Source organism: Arachis ipaensis, chromosome B03 (assembly GCF_000816755.2).
Source record: "Arachis ipaensis cultivar K30076 chromosome B03, Araip1.1, whole genome shotgun sequence".
Classification (NCBI taxonomy): domain Eukaryota; kingdom Viridiplantae; phylum Streptophyta; class Magnoliopsida; order Fabales; family Fabaceae; genus Arachis; species Arachis ipaensis.
The window spans coordinates 77,490,641-77,509,386 of NC_029787.2; the positions used below are offsets into that span (position 1 = coordinate 77,490,641).

Consider the following 18,746-nt stretch of genomic DNA (forward strand, 5'->3'; position numbering starts at 1 on the left):
GTTATCTCTTACCTGTTTATAAGTCAAATTCACTTCCTTATTTACTCTCAATTCTCAGTATTTGAAATCACAAAATATTTTTAGAATTTTATTGTGGGGCTTATGGTGCATAAAGATTATGGATTCGCCAGAATAGTTTCTTCATGAAACTGTGAATTTCTGCTTATATTGTCAGTATTGTATTTATTATTTGTTTTTCTTCCAGAATATGGTGTACTACAAAATATCACATTGTGATGGTCGGATAACTAACCCAGAGCAAAGAATTGCAAGCGATGTGCCACAGTTCTGCTCAAAGTTAAGTGAAATTGTTTGGGATGATTTAACTGCACTAACTGATGGACTGCTATACACTTGGCGGCTGTGTTCATATGCAAGTCCAAAATATGTCTTCTGGATATTGGTACCACCATAATTGAAGTTTTCTGTTATGCAGATGTCTCATTGACAGTTACTGTTAACATTTTTTCTAGATATGTTGCTGATGGCTGGAGACTGTCAGACAAATGTTACGCAGAAATCATTCTTTATATTCTCAATAAATGTTGTTTCCTCTTCAGGGCTATGTACTTGTAGCTGGGACCACAATCAGAAAATGCTCTCCTCTATTTGGTAAACTAATGTCCAAAGAGTAGCAACTGGAAGGAGACTATCGACAGCTTCACTTGCGATTGAGGACTCACTTGGAAAGTATAGCATTTTATGGTGGAGAGATGAGAGAAGATGCCCACATTCAGCAGAAGTTTAAGACCTTGGTTAGGCATTTGAGTAGTGTCCTACATGACCATTGGTGGTTTGGCATGATTCAGGACTTTTTATTGAAGTACCTTGGTGCTACAGTTGCTGTTATTCTGATAATTCAATGCCACATTACTGTTTAGTTATATTGAATTGTTATATTTCTTTACTTTATTATTCATCTGAATTGCTTGCACATCTGTCCAAGGTTGATCTCGAGTATCTTTTGGACCATTACCTCCCTAAAAAAGAGGTAAACTGGGGTGATGAACTTTCTTTGGGTGAGCAACAAAGATTATGCATGGCTAGGCTTTTCTACCATAATCCTAAATTTGCAATTCTGGATGAATGCACAAGTGCTGTCACAACTGACATGGAAGAACGGTTTTGTACTAAAGTTCAAGCCATGGGAACATCATGCATTACCATATCACATCGTCCAACATTAGTTGCATTCCATGATGTAGTTTTATCCTTAGATGGTGAGGGAGGCTGGAGTGTTCGTTATAGAAGGTTTGAACTTTACTATGCTGCTTGTTGCTGTTCAACTTTGGATCTATGCTATTATTTATAGGATTCAAATTTGCTACAGGGAGGACTCTTCTTCTGAATTGGTGATTGATACAATGAAGGCATCTCAGACAAAGCAACAGCGTGATGCACAGACAGTTCAAGAAGCATTTGCCACGAACAAAAAGGTTCAAATATTTCTGATTCTGGTTCTTGTGATATCTTCAATGTTCATTATTTTATATTAATATGAAGTATTCCCTACCTCCTATTTTCTTCTTCTCTTGTCCAGGGTTCTGGATTCTCAAAGTCAAGGGCACAATCATATATCACAGAAGTGATATCATCATCTACATCCATGAATTCTATTATTTCACCATCTGCTGTTCCCCAAATTAAAAGTAATTTGAGGCCATTGCCACTAAGAGTAGCTGCCATGAGCAAAGTATTGGTAAGTACCTTCTGTAGATATGCTCTTAACACACACACAGATGTATATATGGTGGGGATGGACAACTATCCTGTCATAATAGATTAATTCTACATGTGTTTGAGTTATTTATGAAAATCTTAGATATTATTGTTTGGTGGTAAACATATATTTATATGCATATGCAACTACAACTTTGCTATACTCAAGTTCTACACTCCTACAACTTATGGGTTCTACGGTACTCCGATTGATAATGATATTGCCTTGAAAGTTTTACTTGCTACTGATTGTCGTTTTTAGGATTTAGTCAGTTCTGAAAGCATTCTCAAGATATGCCTTAGTTGAGATAAATAAATTTAGAGCTATAGTAATTTCAGCATTCAAGTATCTACTCTATTAGTATCTTATGAGAAGGAAGTTGAGAGAGAAACTGCAAAAACTGCTGACATGAAGGAGAAGGGTGCTGACCCTTATGATCTCAAGCAGCAGGTATCTAATTTCAATTTATCTATTTATTCAAAAATAATATGTGATTGTTTTTAAATATAGTTATTATTAGATTGAAGTTTTTAAATTGTACATCTTACTGGATTGTGCTGACTTTTTTAAATATAGTTATGCAAGCATCTCTCTCTCTCTCTCTCTCTCTCTCTCTTGCAGTTCTGTTTTAAAGTTGTGTTTTTGTTATCTTCCTTCATTTTTTATTAATCCTATAAAACATTGCTAGACTTCTGAAATCTTTCCATGTCCTATTTTTTGACACCAGAAAACTGCATATGCTCAGTCCAATGCAAACAAATCAAAGAAGAAGAAGTAGATGAACAAATACTTTCAAGTTTCAGCCACATAAGAGTCTACCATGGAGTGAAGAATCATGTAACTCAGATTAGATTGGAGAGTTTAAACTTTAAAGAGAGCATGAGGAAATAGTTTTAAAATTTAGGCTGAAAGTCATACCCTTCTTTGTTGTAGTTTAAAAGAAATTTTGGAGTATCTTTTTATTGAGATAGTGAGATATTGGATAATGGTGTTGAAAAATAACATCCAATTTTATAGGTATCATGTGATGAATATTATGTTTATCTATGTGATTTTTGGCTTTCTTTTTTCAATTTACAATGTGTTTGATGGAGTAAATTTAGAAAACAAATCTAAAATATTTATTTTACAATAGAAAAATTTAAAAAAAAATTATTTTACCTTACCGACGGATTTACAGACGGATTTTCTGTCTGTATTCAGAGTGTGGGATGATTTTTCAAGGTTCAAATTACAGACAAAAAATCTGTCAGAAAATATGTCTGTATTTACATACGAAAAATCCGTCGAAAAATCCGTCTGTAATTACCGACAGAAAATCTGTCGGAAAATCCGTCTGTAATTACAGACGGAAAATCTGTCGGAAAATCTGTCTGTAATTACAGACGGAAAATCCGTCGAAAAGTTTGACGTTTCAGGGAAATGGATGGAGAATTTACAGAGGAAAAATACGTCGGTAACTGGTAAAAATCCGTCGGTAATTTTTCGACGGAAAAAAATCCGTCGGTAAATAATTTCCGACAAGGCTTTTACAGAGGGACAAAATCCGTCGGTAATTTCTTCAGTAACCAAAAATCCGTCTGTAATAAAGACTAAATCTGTCTGTATTAATCTATTTTCTAGTTGTGATTTGTAGGAGTGTATGATTCACACAAAGTGTTACAAGAAATTTTTTTTACTTTATTTTTAAAGTAGTATTCACATTGAAGTGTAATAATTATAAATTAATATATAGTGATAACTAATTGCGATTGAAGAGAATGTAGAAAGAGAAAAAGAGAGAATAAGCTAATATAAGAGTGGCGGTGAGCCAATAATAAATATGTAGATAGATAATAGTAAGAAAAAAGAATAATGAAAATAAAAATTAAAAATTATAAAAGAATAATAAAACTAAAGATAATTTAAAATGAGATCTTAAATTTTTTCTTAAATGATAAAGTATGATTTAACAAGCAAGTATGAAAAATAAATATCTATATAATAGTTATATATCTAGATATCTAAATCCAACAAAAGAATAATTCTTTTAGCAAATCTTTAACAACTCAAAAATTTAATATAATGGATAGTTATGGATCAAAATGATGAACAAAAATGAGAGATGCCATAATGGTACGATGGTAATTGATTGTGGTTGGGGTTAACAGAAGAAGAAAACAAGGAAAAGAAATAAAACAACGCAACATAATAGTAACAATGAGACAATAATAGTTATTATACATGTAAAAGAAATGATAAGAAAAAATGGATATAATCAAAATAAAAATTAATAATTTTAAAATAATAATAAAATTAAAAATAATTAAAGATATTTAATATAAGATTAAAGAAATAATTTTTTTATCTATTAGAATTACCCCTGAATTAAACATGCCAATGAGTAATAGTTCAAATGACATAGACTCCCCATACTCAATTAAGAGGTTGCGGGTTCGAGTCTCCTATCTTTTCAAATTTTAGGCAATAAATAATAGCTCAAATGGCATAAACTCCTCATACTCATCTAAGAGGTTGCGAGTTCGAGTCTTCATATCTTTGTTAAAAAAAAAAAAACATGGCCCCTGAATAATTTGTCTAGCTCCACTCTGCAGCAGCATCAGGACACAAATCCAGTAACCGATGTCTGAAGCAAACGTATTTTGACTCTTCTTCCAGTCGCCTGCCTCATTATATTCTGCAGAAGCCTTCTTTGCTTTCATGTAACTGCCATGTTCATTGCACTTTGCTCACCGCTGATAAAAGCCGTTGCTCTCTTCCAAAATCATCAAGACAGGACAAATCCGACGATTCCGTTCTAAAACCACACGATCTTCACTCTTCACTTCAGTTATCGCAAGGTTCTTCAGTCATTCGGTATGCAGTTCCAATCCAATCTCAAAATCTTAGATCCATTTTTTTAAATTCCTCAAATTATAGAATCTCATCTTAGTGACAAAAGGAATTGTTCTTGGTGCAGTTATTGGTGGATTAGATAATTAGATTCTTGCTTGTAAATTTAAATCCCAATGACCCAATGTCAATGGAATTCAATAGTTTGAGCCTTCCGCCGGTTTTGACACTTTTCCCAGGGTTGAAACCCCCTAACAAAACCCGACTGTTCCATCAAACCTGTGTTCTTGTCGTCACGTTTCTTGCATATGCTTCCTTCCATGCCTCTAGGAAGCCACCAAGCATTGTTAAGAGTGTTCTTGGTCCCACAGTTCCTTCGAATTCAACTCAAGCTCCCAATTTGAGTCCCACTGATGCAGGCTGGCCCCCTTTCAATGACGCCCATGGAACTCACCGGCTCGGTGAGCTTGATCTGGCATTCCTTAGTTCCTACTCCGTAGGCATGTATTTCGCCGGTCATGTTGGCGATCGGATCGATTTGAGGCTGTTTCTTGTGGTTGGGATGATGGGGAGTGGGATCTTTACTGTGCTTTTTGGGTTGGGGTACTGGTTTGATGTTCATGTGTTCGGATACTTTGTTGTTGTTCAGATTTTTTGTGGAGTGTTTCAGTCCATTGGGTGGCCCTGTGTGGTGGCAGTTGTGGGGAATTGGCTTGGTGAATCCAAGAGGGGATTCATAATGGGGGTGTGGAGTTCACATACATCAGTGGGGAACATAGTTGGTTCGTTTGTAGCATCTGGAGTTTTGGAATTTGGATGGGGTTGGTCATTTGTGGTGCCCGGACTTCTGATCATTTTTGTGGGGATTTTGGTGTATGTGTTTCTTGTTGTGAGTCCAGAGGATATGGGATTCGTGCGTCCTGGAATTGAGGTTGAAATGAGTGCGCAAGAAACGAGCTTGGTCAAGAATCCACAGGGAACAGAATCAGAGGAAGCTATGCTTTTTCAGTCTGAAGATGCAGCTTCTTCTGATTCTTCATCTGCAATTGGGTTTCTGGAGGCATGGAAGATACCAGGAGTAGCATCTTTTGCTTTTTGCCTCTTTTTCTCAAAGCTTGTCGCTTACACTTTTCTGTATTGGTTGCCCTTCTACATAAGGCACACTGGTAATTGCTGATACATGCAATAATATATGATCTCTAATAGAACTTGTTTGCCATTTTGAGTCTTACGTATTGTGTTAATATATCAGCCAGTTTATATTACTAGTTGCAATATCTTTCTAATACATGGATTAAATGTTTCTCTCCATGATTTAATGCTGTTGTTTTTAAGTCGGGGGTGTTCAAAAATTGTTCTTTATTCATTTTTGCTATATTATCCTTGTCTTCGTTTTGTTCAAGTGGCACTGTTTTGATAAGTTGTCATATGGAAATTAGTGCTTTTTATTTTGTTTTTTAAGGGTAATGAGAATCAAGTGTTATCCAACTATGAAAAAGGCAAATATCATTACATATGTTGCTAGTGTTTATGTTAACTCATGCTGATTTACCATTGGTTTTAATGGTAATATTCTTTTGCTTTTGTTCATTCGGTGATCGTTGCAGCTGTTGCCGGTATGCATATATCACACAAGACTGCCGGTTTACTGTCAATGATATTTGACATTGGAGGAGTCCTTGGCGGAATTACAGCAGGGTTCATTTCTGATGTAATTGAAGCACGTGCCATTACATCAATACTGTTCTTGTTCCTATCAATTCCAGCTCTTATTTTGTATCGTGCTTTTGGCAGCCTCTCTATGCTGGCCAACATTGCATTAATGTTTACGTCGGGATTCTTTGTTAATGGTCCATACTCCTTAATCACGACTGCTGTGGCAGCTGATCTTGGTACGCAGAGCACGAATGGTGGAAATTCCCGTGCAGTGGCTACTGTGACTGCAATCATAGACGGTACTGGTTCTGTGGGAGCTGCTCTTGGACCACTTCTGGCAGGTTATATTTCAACTAGAGGATGGAACAGTGTCTTTCTTATGCTGATTCTGTCTATTCTCTTTGCTGGTTTATTCTTGATTCGTGTTGCAAGAACTGAGATAAGTGCGAAGCTTCCAGAAAAGTGACTTTAAATATTTTGCACACATTTGACTATTTTATATGAACACTCAAGTTTGACACGGGCAAAGTTCTTTTTCTATTTCAGTTTCCAACTTTTTTTAGTTGAAAATTACAAACTTAAGTTTACAAAAAAAAAAAAAGAGGTTAGAACAAAGAGAAGTACAAAGTGGGTGCCATTAGATTTTTCCATTTCATTTAGGCCATTTTGTTGATAGTATATAGAGGAATTATTGAAAAGCATCATTTGTTGTATTCTTGTATCATGTTCTCAGGTTAGCTAGGAATGTTTCTGGATAGAAAATTTCAACACTTTTTGATGTTGTTAACTGTTCATTCTATTGTCGTATTGTTTAATGGATAGGTCATACTTGTTATTGAGATTTTCGTTTCTAATGATCTGTGTTATAGATGGCCTCTTAGTAAACGATTTTCTTTTTGTACATTGTAATCATCATATATTCCTGACGAGAGCTTTTGGATTGACTTTTGAAATAAGTATTTTTTTCAAAGAGAGTTTTTTTCAGATATATTTTATTAGAAAGTAATTTATGTTTGAATAGATAATATAAGAAATTGTTTTTATTCTTTTAGAAAGTAACAAATTGTTTACTTGAAATACAAGTTTTTTTTCCTTTTCTTAAATAAAAGTATATTTTTTTTAAGTTGTATCCAAACTAATTTAAAATTTAGTAAAAGTAATTTTTTTTAATAAAAGAAATGTACTTTTATCCTCTAAAGAGCCAATTGTAAAGAAAGAGGGAGATCAAGCTGCAGAACAGAAAAACAAAATAGAGAGATAGAGGAGAAGAAATCAATATAATTGACTGAATATTACTGAACTGAATTAGTCAATGGTGTGCCAATATTTGCACAGATGTATAAACCAGTGATGTGGGCGGAAATTGGCAAGTTAAGAATGATTATAAAATATGCGTTGCAAGTATAGTTCTCAACTAACTAGAAATTCGCTTATCAATTTAGAAGGGTGTCACAGAAATTAAAATTAAAATACTGGGAGTATGAATCCCAAGTCGTCTCCCAATGAGTTGCAGAAAAGTGTGCTATTTTATTAATCAGATGTTTTCAAAAAGGTTTGAGTTGAACGGCAAAAAATTAAATTAGAGAATTTATATAAAATTAAATAAAAGCCTTGACTGGGAGTTGATTAGCTAGAAGCTCTGTTCTTGTTGGAGTACTCTCAAGATCAATTGACAATTGAGGGTTATTATGTTTAGTTGTCCCTCACTAAGTAAGGGAAAGTCAAACAAGTTGGAATGCTGTTTCTATCCACAAGTTCCAATCTGCTCTTAGGAGGATTGGTGTCAGTGACTAGAGAGCAATCCAACAATAAACCCAATTACAATCTTTTTCTTGAGCATCCCAAATCAAGGGTTCCTTTCAATCAACTCCCCATCAAGTTAGGGAACTACTCGCTCATTGTAAATGTAAAATTCATAACATAAGAAAGGAAATTAAAGGAAGACATGATAAATAATGATCAGAGGATTAATTGAAAATAAAAGTAATTCTTGTATTAATAAATGCTAAAATAATCCAATAGTAAAATTAAGTAAATTAAGGAACATGGAAGAGTAAGAGACAAGTAAAGAGAACGAACTAGAATGTCGAAGTCTTGATGAGGCAATAACTCTTCTCAATATCCCAATGCAAAAACAATGAAAAATAACGAATCCTAAAAACTATGAATGTGCAGAGAGAAAACCTAGAGGACAGAAAAACTAGATCTTAAAAACTAAAACTATGCGGAATGAATGTTGTTCTTGGTTTCTGCATGTTCTCTGGCTCTAGTCTGCTTTTCTGGGCCGAAACTGGGTCAAAATAAGGCCCGAAATCGGCCCTAGCGATTCTGCAGATTATGCAGATCGCGCATGTCACGCGGATGCGTCATTCATGCGGATGCGTCATTCGGCGTTCTGCCTTGCCACGCGGTCGCGTCGTCCATGCGGCCGCGTCACTTGTGCTATTCCATGCCGCGCGGTCGCGTCATCCATGCGGCCGCGTCGCTTCTCGCTGGTCATCTCCTCAATTTCTTGTGTTCCATCCATTTTTGCAAGCTTCCTTTCCAATCTCCAACTCATTCATGCCTTATAAAGCCTGAAACACTTAACACACAGATCACGGCATCGAATGGAATAAAGGAGAAATAAAATACATAATTAAAAGTCTCTAGGAAGCAAGTTTTCAATCATGCAATAACTTTAGGAAGGAATTATAAATGCATGCTTATTTAATGAATAAGTGGGTAAAGATCATGATAAAACCACATAATTAAACACAATATAAACCATGAAATAGTGGTTTATCAACCTCCTCACACTTAAACATTAGCATGTCCTCATGCTTAGTTGAAGGAGATAAAATGAATGAGTAAGAACATGTAAAACCTGTGCAATGCAATGCAACCTATATATATGAATGCAACTATATGATTTTTGTCCACTTGATCAAAAGTAAGTAAGCTCTTCAAAACAATTACAAATCAAATTCTACTAACTCAATTCTTATACAGTAAGAACAGATAAAAATGCAAGAATAGCTCATGAAAGCAGGGAACATAGAAATTCAAGCATGGAACCCTCACTGATGATGTATGTACACTCTAGTCTCTCTAGTGTATAGGGTCATCACTCTATCCTTCTCTAATCATGCTCTCTAAGTTTTGTTCTTCTCCTAACCAATCAACAACATTTAATATACCAATGCGAACATCATGAGGTCTTTTTAAGGTTGTAATGGGACCAAGGTAAGGGTAAGGATGCATATATGGCTAAGTAAGCTTATAAATTGAATCTTTAATTAACCCAAGCTTTAACATAACCTATATATATTCCATGTAACTTTTAAAATTCATACCAAGCTACCCAGAAAATTCCTTTCACATTCCATACTCATGTTTCAACCTTTTATTTTGATTTTATCATACATGCATTGATCTTTGAATGCTTGACTTAGCATTGGGGTAATTTTTTCCCCTTATTTATTTGTTGAATATATATATATATATATATATATATATATATATTCATGAACATAGAAACATAAAAATAACATAGCTTATCAATGCACATAGATTTTTAATTCTTACAGTTTCTCATGAGTAGGTATCCAAATTTCTAGTATATTATCATGACACATTCCCTTATTATCTTTTGCTTCCATAATTTCCCATACTTAAATAACACACACAATTCTATCTTAAGCTAACCAAAGATTCAATTTGGTATATATAATTGTTTTTCCGCTTAAGCCTAGTAATGTGGTAAAATATAGAACAAATGGGATTTAAAGGCTCAAAGTAGCTAACAAAGGTAATTGAAAGGGTAGGCTTAATTTGGATAAGTGAGCTAAACAAATAATGGCCTCAATCATATGCAAACATATAAATATAATAAACATTGGACATATAGGATGAAACAAAATATGGATTACAATCATAGAGAAGTAAACACACAAGAATAAAATAATTATGGTTAAATAATGTAACCATTCATAAAGGCTCAAATCTCACAGGTTGTGTGTTCTTTAGCTCAAAAATCATGTTCCAAATACAACTTCAAGCAAATTTGACATAAAAGTTTAATTAAAATTAGTGAAATTTTGTTCCAACGATAGGGTCTTAGAAGAAACTTATTGTCTTTTCAATCAAGCAGAACATGCATGCAACTAATCTATTACTATGCAATTTATCCTATTCTACAAAAGAAAAACTAACTAAATATCCTAATTTATTGGTGTTAGGGAAGAGAAATTACCTCCGGAAGTCAGGTACTGACCGACCTCCCCACACTTAAGGCTTTGCACCGTCCTCGGTGCCATCTGTCAAGAACAAAGGTGGGCTGGTAGCAGTATCTCTACAGTTGGGACCATCATGGCTCCCTGTGCTGGTAAAAGAAGTGGAGACCGGGGTGTCTGAGTCCTTGAATTTTCCCATGATCAGCTCCTTGAGGTATGTGAATCGGCGCTTGTTACGGCGCTCTCGCAGCTTAGCTTTCTGTTCATGCCGATCCAACTTGTCAAGTATCTGATGGAGCAGTTGGGCTGTTGTAGGTGCCTGTGGTGTTGAAGAAGGAATATCTTCAACCGGTTCAGTAGGCTGGCTAATAGTGGCTGCTGGAAGTCGAAGGTACTTCCCGTTGGGGACATACTGATCATCCCGTGGGAGCATGGCTTTGGTGTCCCCAGCTCTGTAGGAGACTCCGGCTGCTGAAACAAGATCTGAGACCAGGGCGGGAAAAGGTAAGTTGCCCGCGATTTGTACGTGTCCCATGGCATTCCAGATATGTCTTGGTAGATTCAGAGGTTGGTTTGTAAGGATGCACAATAGTAGAACGGCCATGTCCGCAGTGAAGGAGGACTCAGGAGTGCTCGGAAAGACGTAATAGGACATAATCTGTGCCCATACGCGAGCCTCCAAGGTAAGTACCGAAGCCGATAATCCTTTAGGGCGGGTACGATGGTATCCGTAGATCCATCTGCTGCCAGATAGTGTGATAACTCTGAGAACGGCGTCCCAGTCAAATTGGTACATCTGGCGCTTGAGTGCGGCTTCTTGAAAGGCGTCCAATCCTTCTAGAACAGGGGGAAGACCTAGAGCTTTTTGAATGGCTTCTTCAGTAATGGGGACTTGCTTCTGACGGACATAGACAGACTGCATGGTTGGCAGGTGGAAGTTGGAGTAGAACTCGACTACCCAAGAAAGATTGACCTGCCTTGGCTGTCTCTGTAGGAAACCCCATTGTCTTCGGGAAATTTGCGGCTCAACAAAGGTAGCAATATTGGGCGGGAGGAGAAGAAGGTATTCGTTGTTGTAACTCCTTTCAGCCAGGATGGGGAACATCTGCTCACAGTAGCGATTGGGGAATCGCGCAGTGTCCTTTGCTGGGAAGGCTCTTTCTTTATCATCAACCTTTATGATCCTCTTAATCTTCTTTGTTGAGGGCTTAACTATAGTTGAAGAGGGTTCTGCCACTAATGCTCTTTTTGTACCTCTTCTTGCTGGTTGTTTGGGGGTAGCTTTCTCCTTTCCTTTCTTGGTGGCCATCCTGAAAGAGGGAAGAGAAAGTAAATTAAATTTAAAGGGGTGAAGCATGGAAGAGGGTGATGTAAGTGATAATCAATGCACAATAAAGAAGAATGACGTTAACACATGGTCCAGATTACATGTGAAAAGTTCATCAATGGAAATATAGCAAGTGCATGTAGGACAATGAAATGCAAGAGGTTTATTGGCATGCAGGCAAAGGCATGAGTAGCATAGATCAAGCATTCAATGTCCAATTTAAATATGTTATCACTCGTAACTAACCATCACATTTGTATTGACAATTAAATTCAATGAATAAAATAGTAAAGGGGATTTGTGAAAAGCAAGCATTGAATATTAGAGTAGAAAAATGTAAAGAAGGTCATAATGCCATATGGGCTTTTTCACAAACACGTAGCATGCATGTAGGAGAAGCTCTTGAAAATAAAAATTTGAACATGCAAGTAATCCCTTAAAAAGTAATATATAATTGTCAAACAAATTTACAACAATCCACAAGCATATAATGAAAAACAATGACTCAAATAAATTTATAACACCAAGTAAAAAGGAAAAAGAAAGGAAGAAAAAGAAGATATGGGTAATGAAAGTAAAAAGAAAAGAAAAGAAGATAACATATAAAAATAAGAAGAATAATAGAAAAGTAAGGAGGGAAGGAGAACAAGAAGAACCTTGTTAACGGGGGTGAGAGAGAGAAAAAAGTGAGAAAGAAGGAAGAAGGGAGGAAGGGAGGGAGAAGAAATAAGGAGGGAAAAGGGAAAATAGGATATGGGGAGAAAAAGATATGATAATTGGCAAATTAGGAAAACTGTGCGGCGCAAGCGACGCGGTTGCGTGGGGCACGCGGTCGCGCGACTTGCGTTGAAATGGATTGACGCGATCGCGTCGGTCACGCGGTCGCGTGACCCGTTTTAGGCTAATGGCGCGAGGGTAGCCTCGCACTCGCACAACTCTTTGTTCAAAATCATATTAGTGCCAAATTTTAAGTGACGCGATCGCGTAGGGCATGCGATCGCGTGAGTGGGCTTTAGAAAGATATGACGCAGTCGCGTGGGTCATGCGGCCACGTGGGAAGGATTATGCATTCAGCACCAATCCAGCACCACTATCGCACAACTTTCGGTCGTGCACCCTTTTTACGTCGAAATCCAGGTCATGCGGCCGCGTGGGGCACGCGGTCGCGTGGGAGGCCATTATTCCCATATGACGCGGCCGCGTCAGCGACGCGGTCGCATGGGACGATTTGTGCCATTGGCATGCCTCCATCCACACTCTCGCGTGACTCTCTTTCAATTTATTATTCTCTCCCACACCTACGACGCGGACGCGTCAATGGGGCAGTCGCGTCGCGTGAAATTTTTTTTTTTTAGTATGGAAATGCAGATGCATGAAATGTACTAATGAAGAGAAGAGTTATTGAATAAGAAAACTAAAAATAAAGAAAAGAACGATCATACCATGGTGGATTGTCTCCCACCTAGTACTTTGCTTTAACGTCTATAAGTTGGACGCTCCACTAGCTCAGTCTTCGGCTATGTGGGGATCTTCCAAGAGGAAGATCTCAAGCTCCTTGTTTTTCTTCAACTTCTCGCCATGGTACAGCTTTAAACGATGTCCATTAACTTTGATAAGTTCAGAGTGTGAAGGATGGCTTAGGTGATAAACTCCGTACGGTTTGGCCTTCTCTACTTTGTATGGACCTTCCCATCTTGATCTCAACTTGCCTAGCATGAGCCTCAGTCGAGATTTATAAAGGAGGACTAAGTCCCCAGGTTGGAACTCTTTCTTCTTGATGTGCTGATTGTAACGATCCAATTTTCAATATGTCTAGATCATACCGAAAACTGAGCGCTACCAATTTGTCTTCCTAATTATATTATCATTATATTAGTATTAGAAAATGCTTGAATGATATTATAAGGTTACTTGGTCTGTTTTAGTTAAAAATAGAAAATCGGTTTAACCAGGTTCATAATTTACTGGTGCACCTTAGCACCAGCACTCTCTGATGACTTTAGCAATGCTAAGGCCTCATTATACATGTTTTATTCTCATAATAAATATTTTACTAGTGTCATTTATGCTAGTAGCTCAGAAAATAATTTTTAGAGATGTTTTTACAAGTGTTCCGATACATCTAGTTTCAGTAGTCATACACCTGAGATATTTTAATATTATTTTATTCCACCTCCAAGCCAACCAATCACAACTCACCTTACACCCCCAAGACACTCCAAGGCTGGTCATTTACTCCCTTTGGCCGAAATTGAAAGGAGAGAAAAGAGAGAAAACTTCATGAACACTTAATCTTCAAAGCTTGATTTCTTCTGAACTAAAACTCAAATCAAAACTCTGATTTCACCAAAATGAATCTCTCTTCTTCCTCTACATAACCATGTAACTTATCAAGGATGGAAATAAGGTGAGATGGTTGTTCCTTTCCCCTTTCAATTCGGTTTTCAAGGAAACATGCTCAAACATGTGTTTTCTTGATGTTCTTCCTTAGGAATCATGCTTAACTTGACTTGAGGGCCAAGAAACGTTAATTTCCAGTAAGTCTAAGGTGAGATATCCCTTCCTAACGTGCTGAGGGAGATTTGGCTAGTTGAGGGTTTTTGGATTTAAAGTTGTTCTTGATGTGATTTAGGAGGAAAAAGTGCTAAAGGACCACCTGAAAGTCTAACCGAATTAGGAGCAGCAAAACCAGGTAGCCCCTAACGTCCTGAACTAAAGTCTCCGCCCACTTCGCACTTTCTCTCTGCAAGTAAAGCCAAGCCCAAATAAAGAAAGGAACTACTTCAAACTCAAGATCCAAAGGCCCAAGACTTGAAGAATCATACTAGAAGCTGAGAAGAGTAGTATATATAGGAGTAGCTTTGAATTGAGGAAAGTTCTGGAGGCTGGGAAAAAGAGAACTACTCTCTGTATTTTACTTTCTTTGCAATTTCTAGTTTTATGATGTATTCTCCATTTTTGTTTTCATTTTCAAGAGCTATGAACAACTAAACCCCTTTCATTGGGTTAGGGAGCTCTGTTGTAATTTGATGGATGATGAGCGGATATTTTATACGCTTTTTGGGGTTAATTTCATATAGTTTTGAGTATGTTCTAGTTAGTTTTTAGTCTATTTTCATTAGTTTTTAGGAAAAATTCATATTTCTGGACTTTACTATGAGTTGTGTGTTTTTCTGTAATTTCAGATATTTTTCTGGCTGAAATTGAAGGAGCTGAGCAAAAATCTGATTCAGGCTGAAAAAGTACTGCCGATGCTGTTGGATTCTGACCTCCCTGCAGTCAAAATGGATTTTCTGGAGCTACAGAACTCGAAATGGCATGCTTCCAATTGCGTTGAAAAGTAGACATCCAGGGATTTCTAGCAATATATAATAGTCCATACTTTTCACAAGGATAGACGACGTGACAACCACCTCCGTTCTATATCAGATTGAATGAGTATCTCTTAGATCTCTTAATCAGAATCTTCGTGGTATAAGCTAGAATTGATGGCGGCATTCATGAGAATCCGGAAAGTTTAAACCTTGTCTGTGGTATTCCGAGTAGGATTCAAGGATTGAATGACTATGACGAGCTTCAAATTCCTGAAGGCTGGGCGTTAGTGACAAACGCAAAGGAATCAAGGGATTCTATTCCAACCGGATCGAGAACCAACCGGTGATTAGCCGTGCTGTGACAGAGCGCGTGAGCATAGTTTTCACTGGAAGGATGGAAGGTAGCCATTGACAACGGTGATCCACCAACACACAGCTTGCCATAGGAGGATGTGCGTGCATGAACAAGAAGACAGAGGAAAACAGAGATTCAGAAGACAAAGCATCTCCAAAACTCCAACATATTCTCCATTACTGCATAACAAGTAACCTTTAATCCATGCTCTCTTGTTTATTTGCAATTCAACTGATAAACATATTTGACTTCCTGACTAAGATTTACAAGATAACCATAGATTGCTTCAAACCAACAATCTCCGTGGGATTCGACCCTTACTCACGTAAGGTATTACTTGGACGACCCAGTGCACTTGCTGGTTAGTGGTACGAGTTGGGAAAAGTGTGATTCACAATTCGTGCACCAAGTTTTTGGCGCCGTTGCCGGGGATTGTTCGTGTTTGGACAACTAACGGTTTATTTTGTTGCTTAGATTAGGAAAAATTTCTCCTTTTTTTATTTAGAGTCTCTTATTATTGTCGTGTTAACATTTTAGAATCCTTATTTTCTTTTTAAAATCTTTTTCGAAAAATAATTTTTCTACTAAATTCTGTGCCAAACTTTAAGTTTGGTGTTTTCTTGTTAATTTTTCTTAAAATTTTTGAAAATTTATTTTGGTTTTCTAAAAATTTTAAGTTTGGTGTTCGTCCTTCATGTTCTTGTGTTCTTGTGAGTCTTCAAAGTGCTCTTGAGTTTTTCTTGTCTCTTGATCTTAAAATTTTTAAGTTTGGTGTTCCTTGGTGTTTTCCCTCCAAAATTTTCGAAAATAAGGAGCATTAGATCTAAAAATTTTAAATCTTGTGCTATCTTATTGTTTTTCTCTTTCTTCTTAAAAATCAAAAATATCTTTTCTCTCTATTTTAAAAACAATTTTTCGAAATATATTTCTAAAAATTCAGATTTTTATTTCAAAATTAAAGCAGAAGAATGCCAAGCAGTTCAACTAAGAAGTGGGAAAACATTAAATACCCCACCTCAAGGTAGCAAAAAGCTAAGAAATGAGCAAACCACCCAAAATTCACCTGAGGACAGTAAGAGCCCAGGGAAAAGTAATTCTGGAACTAAAACGCCAGAAAATAGGTGGAAGGCTGGCGCTGAACGCCCAGACCATGCTCAGGACTGGCGTTCAACGCCAGAAACAAGGCAGGACTGGCGTTCAACGCCAGAAATGGGCAAGGATCTGGCGTTGAACGCCCAAAATGGGAAAGATCTGGCGCTGAATGCCCAAAATGGGCACAGTTCTGGCGTTCAGACGCCAGGAGCAGACAAGGAGCTGGCGTCCAATTTCACTCCAGCTTCTAACTCTGGCACTCAATCGCCAGTGAGGGATCAGACACACACAAATGCTGATAACAACCCCTCTAAAAAGGCTTCTTCAACCACTTCTGTAGGCAATAAACCTGCAGCAACTAAGGTTGAAGAATATAAAGCCAAGATACCTTATCCTCAAAAACTCCGGAAAGAGGAGCAGGATAAGCAATTTGCTCGCTTCACAGATTATCTCAGGACTCTTGAAATAAAGATTCCATTTGCAGAATCACTTGAGCAAATACCTTCTTATGCCAAGTTCATGAAAGAGATCTTGAGTCATAAGAAGGATTGGAGAGAAACAGAAAGAGTTCTCCTCACTGAAGAATGCAGTGCAGTCATTCTGAAAAGCTTTCCTGAAAAGCTTAAAGACCCTGGGAGTTTTCTGATACCATACATATTAGAACCAGACTGGACGTTACCATTTGAGCTAATGTGTGATGCCAGTGATCATGCCATTGGTGCAGTATTGGGATAGAGGCATGAAAAGCTTCTGCATGTCATTTATTATGCCAGTCGCATTCTAAATGATGCCCAAAAAAATTACACAACCACAGAAAAGAATTACTTGCAGTGGTTTACGCCATTGACAAGTTCAGATCATACTTAGTAGGATCAAAAGTCATTGTGTATACTGACCATGCTGCTCTTAAATATCTACTCACAAAACAGGATTCAAAACCCAGGCTCATCAGATGGGTATTGCTTCTGCAAGAGTTTGATATAGAAATAAGAGACAGAAAAGGGACAGAGAACCAAGTGGCTGATCATCTGTCCCGGATAGAGCCAGTGGAAGGGACGTCCCTCCCCTTTCTTGAGATCTCTGAGACGTTTCCTGATGAGCATTTATTTGCCATTCAGGAAGCACCATGGTTTGCCGATATTGCAAACTATAAAGCTGCAAGGTTGATACCCAAGGAGTACAACAGGATATAAAAGAAAAAATTAATTACTGATGCAAAGTACTACTTGTGGGATGAACCTTATCTCTTTAAGAGATGTACAGACGGAATAATCCGTAGGTGTGTGCCTAGAGAAGAGGCACAGAAGATCCTATGGCATTGCCATAGATCTCAATATGGAGGCCATTTCGGAGGTGAGCGAACAGCCACCAAGGTCCTCCAATGTGGCTTCTATTGGCCCACACTCTATAAAGATTCCCGAGAGTTTGTACGTAACTGTGACAGTTGCCAAAGAGCTGGTAATCTGCCCCATGGTTACGCCATGCCTCAACAAGGAATCTTAGAAATTGAGTTGTTTGACGTATGGGGAATTGACTTCATGGGACCTTTCCCACCATCATACTCAAACACTTATATTTTGGTGGCGGTTGACTATGTATCAAAATGGGTTGAGGCTATTGCCACACCCACCAATGATACTAAAACGGTTCTGAAGTTCCTCCAGAAACACATCTTTAGCAGGTTTGGTGTCCCTAGAGTACTAATCAGTGATGGGGGCACTCACTTCTGCAATAAACAGCTTTACTCTGCCATGGTTCGGTATGGAATTCGCCACAAGGTGGCCACTCCATATCATCCACAAACCAATGGGCAAGCTGAAGTCTCTAATAGAGAATTAAAGAGAATCCTGGAACAGACAGTAAATACCCGTAGAAAGGATTGGGCACGGAGCTTGGATGATGCTCTGTGGGCTTACAGGACAGCATTCAAGACCCCTATAGGTACCTCTCTATACCAACTCGTGTATGGTAAGGCATGTCACCTGCCCGTGGAACTGGAACATAAGGCCTACTGGGCAACCAGATTCCTAAACTTTGATGCCAAACTAGCAGGAGAAAAACGATTGCTCCAGCTAAATGAGCTAGAGGAATTCAGATTCACAGCTTTCGAAAATACCAAGCTTTATAAAGAAAAATTAAAAAAGTGGCATGATAGAAAGCTGTCATCTAGAATCTTTGAATCAGGACAGAAGGTCCTGTTGTTTAACTCTAGACTCAGGCTATTCCCCGGGAAACT

At 37.6% G+C, this 18,746-nt stretch overlaps 2 protein-coding genes across 5 annotated transcripts; both read left to right on the plus strand.

The window, feature by feature from the left end:
• On the plus strand, window positions 968–2,633 carry LOC107630601 (ABC transporter D family member 1-like). Of its 4 annotated transcripts, XM_021119002.1 has the most exons (5): window positions 968–1,251; window positions 1,331–1,436; window positions 1,541–1,699; window positions 2,082–2,170; window positions 2,448–2,632. In XM_021119002.1, the coding sequence occupies exons 1-4, from the start codon at window positions 1,040–1,042 to the stop codon at window positions 2,130–2,132; spliced, it is 528 nt and encodes a 175-aa protein (XP_020974661.1). In that variant the 5' UTR covers window positions 968–1,039; the 3' UTR covers window positions 2,133–2,170; window positions 2,448–2,632. The 4 variants fall into 4 exon arrangements, 2 of the variants coding, with proteins under 2 accessions (XP_020974661.1, XP_020974662.1); XR_002359463.1 differs by having other exon boundaries at window positions 1,541–2,170; window positions 2,448–2,633; XM_021119003.1 differs by lacking the exon at window positions 2,082–2,170 and having other exon boundaries at window positions 971–1,251.
• Window positions 4,282–7,057, plus strand: LOC107630599 (putative glycerol-3-phosphate transporter 5). The gene is made up of 3 exons (XM_016333795.2): window positions 4,282–4,576; window positions 4,680–5,718; window positions 6,160–7,057. Exons 2-3 carry the CDS (start codon window positions 4,737–4,739, stop codon window positions 6,672–6,674), a joined length of 1,497 nt encoding a protein of 498 aa, XP_016189281.1. The 5' UTR covers window positions 4,282–4,576; window positions 4,680–4,736; the 3' UTR covers window positions 6,675–7,057.

What these genes read in the sequence shown, in the direction of transcription:
- LOC107630601 (XM_021119002.1), top strand. Translation starts at nt 1,040, where the DNA reads ATGGCTAGGCTTTTCTACCATAATCCTAAATTTGCAATTCTGGATGAA. An exon ending in CATTTGCCACGAACAAAAAG is followed by an intron (nt 1,437 to 1,540) that starts GTTCAAATATTT and finishes TCTCTTGTCCAG; the next exon opens with GGTTCTGGATTCTCAAAGTC. An exon ending in CTGCCATGAGCAAAGTATTG is followed by an intron (nt 1,700 to 2,081) that starts GTAAGTACCTTC and finishes CTACTCTATTAG; the next exon opens with TATCTTATGAGAAGGAAGTT.
- LOC107630599 (XM_016333795.2), top strand. Translation starts at nt 4,737, where the DNA reads ATGTCAATGGAATTCAATAGTTTGAGCCTTCCGCCGGTTTTGACACTT. An exon ending in CTTCTACATAAGGCACACTG is followed by an intron (nt 5,719 to 6,159) that starts GTAATTGCTGAT and finishes TGATCGTTGCAG; the next exon opens with CTGTTGCCGGTATGCATATA.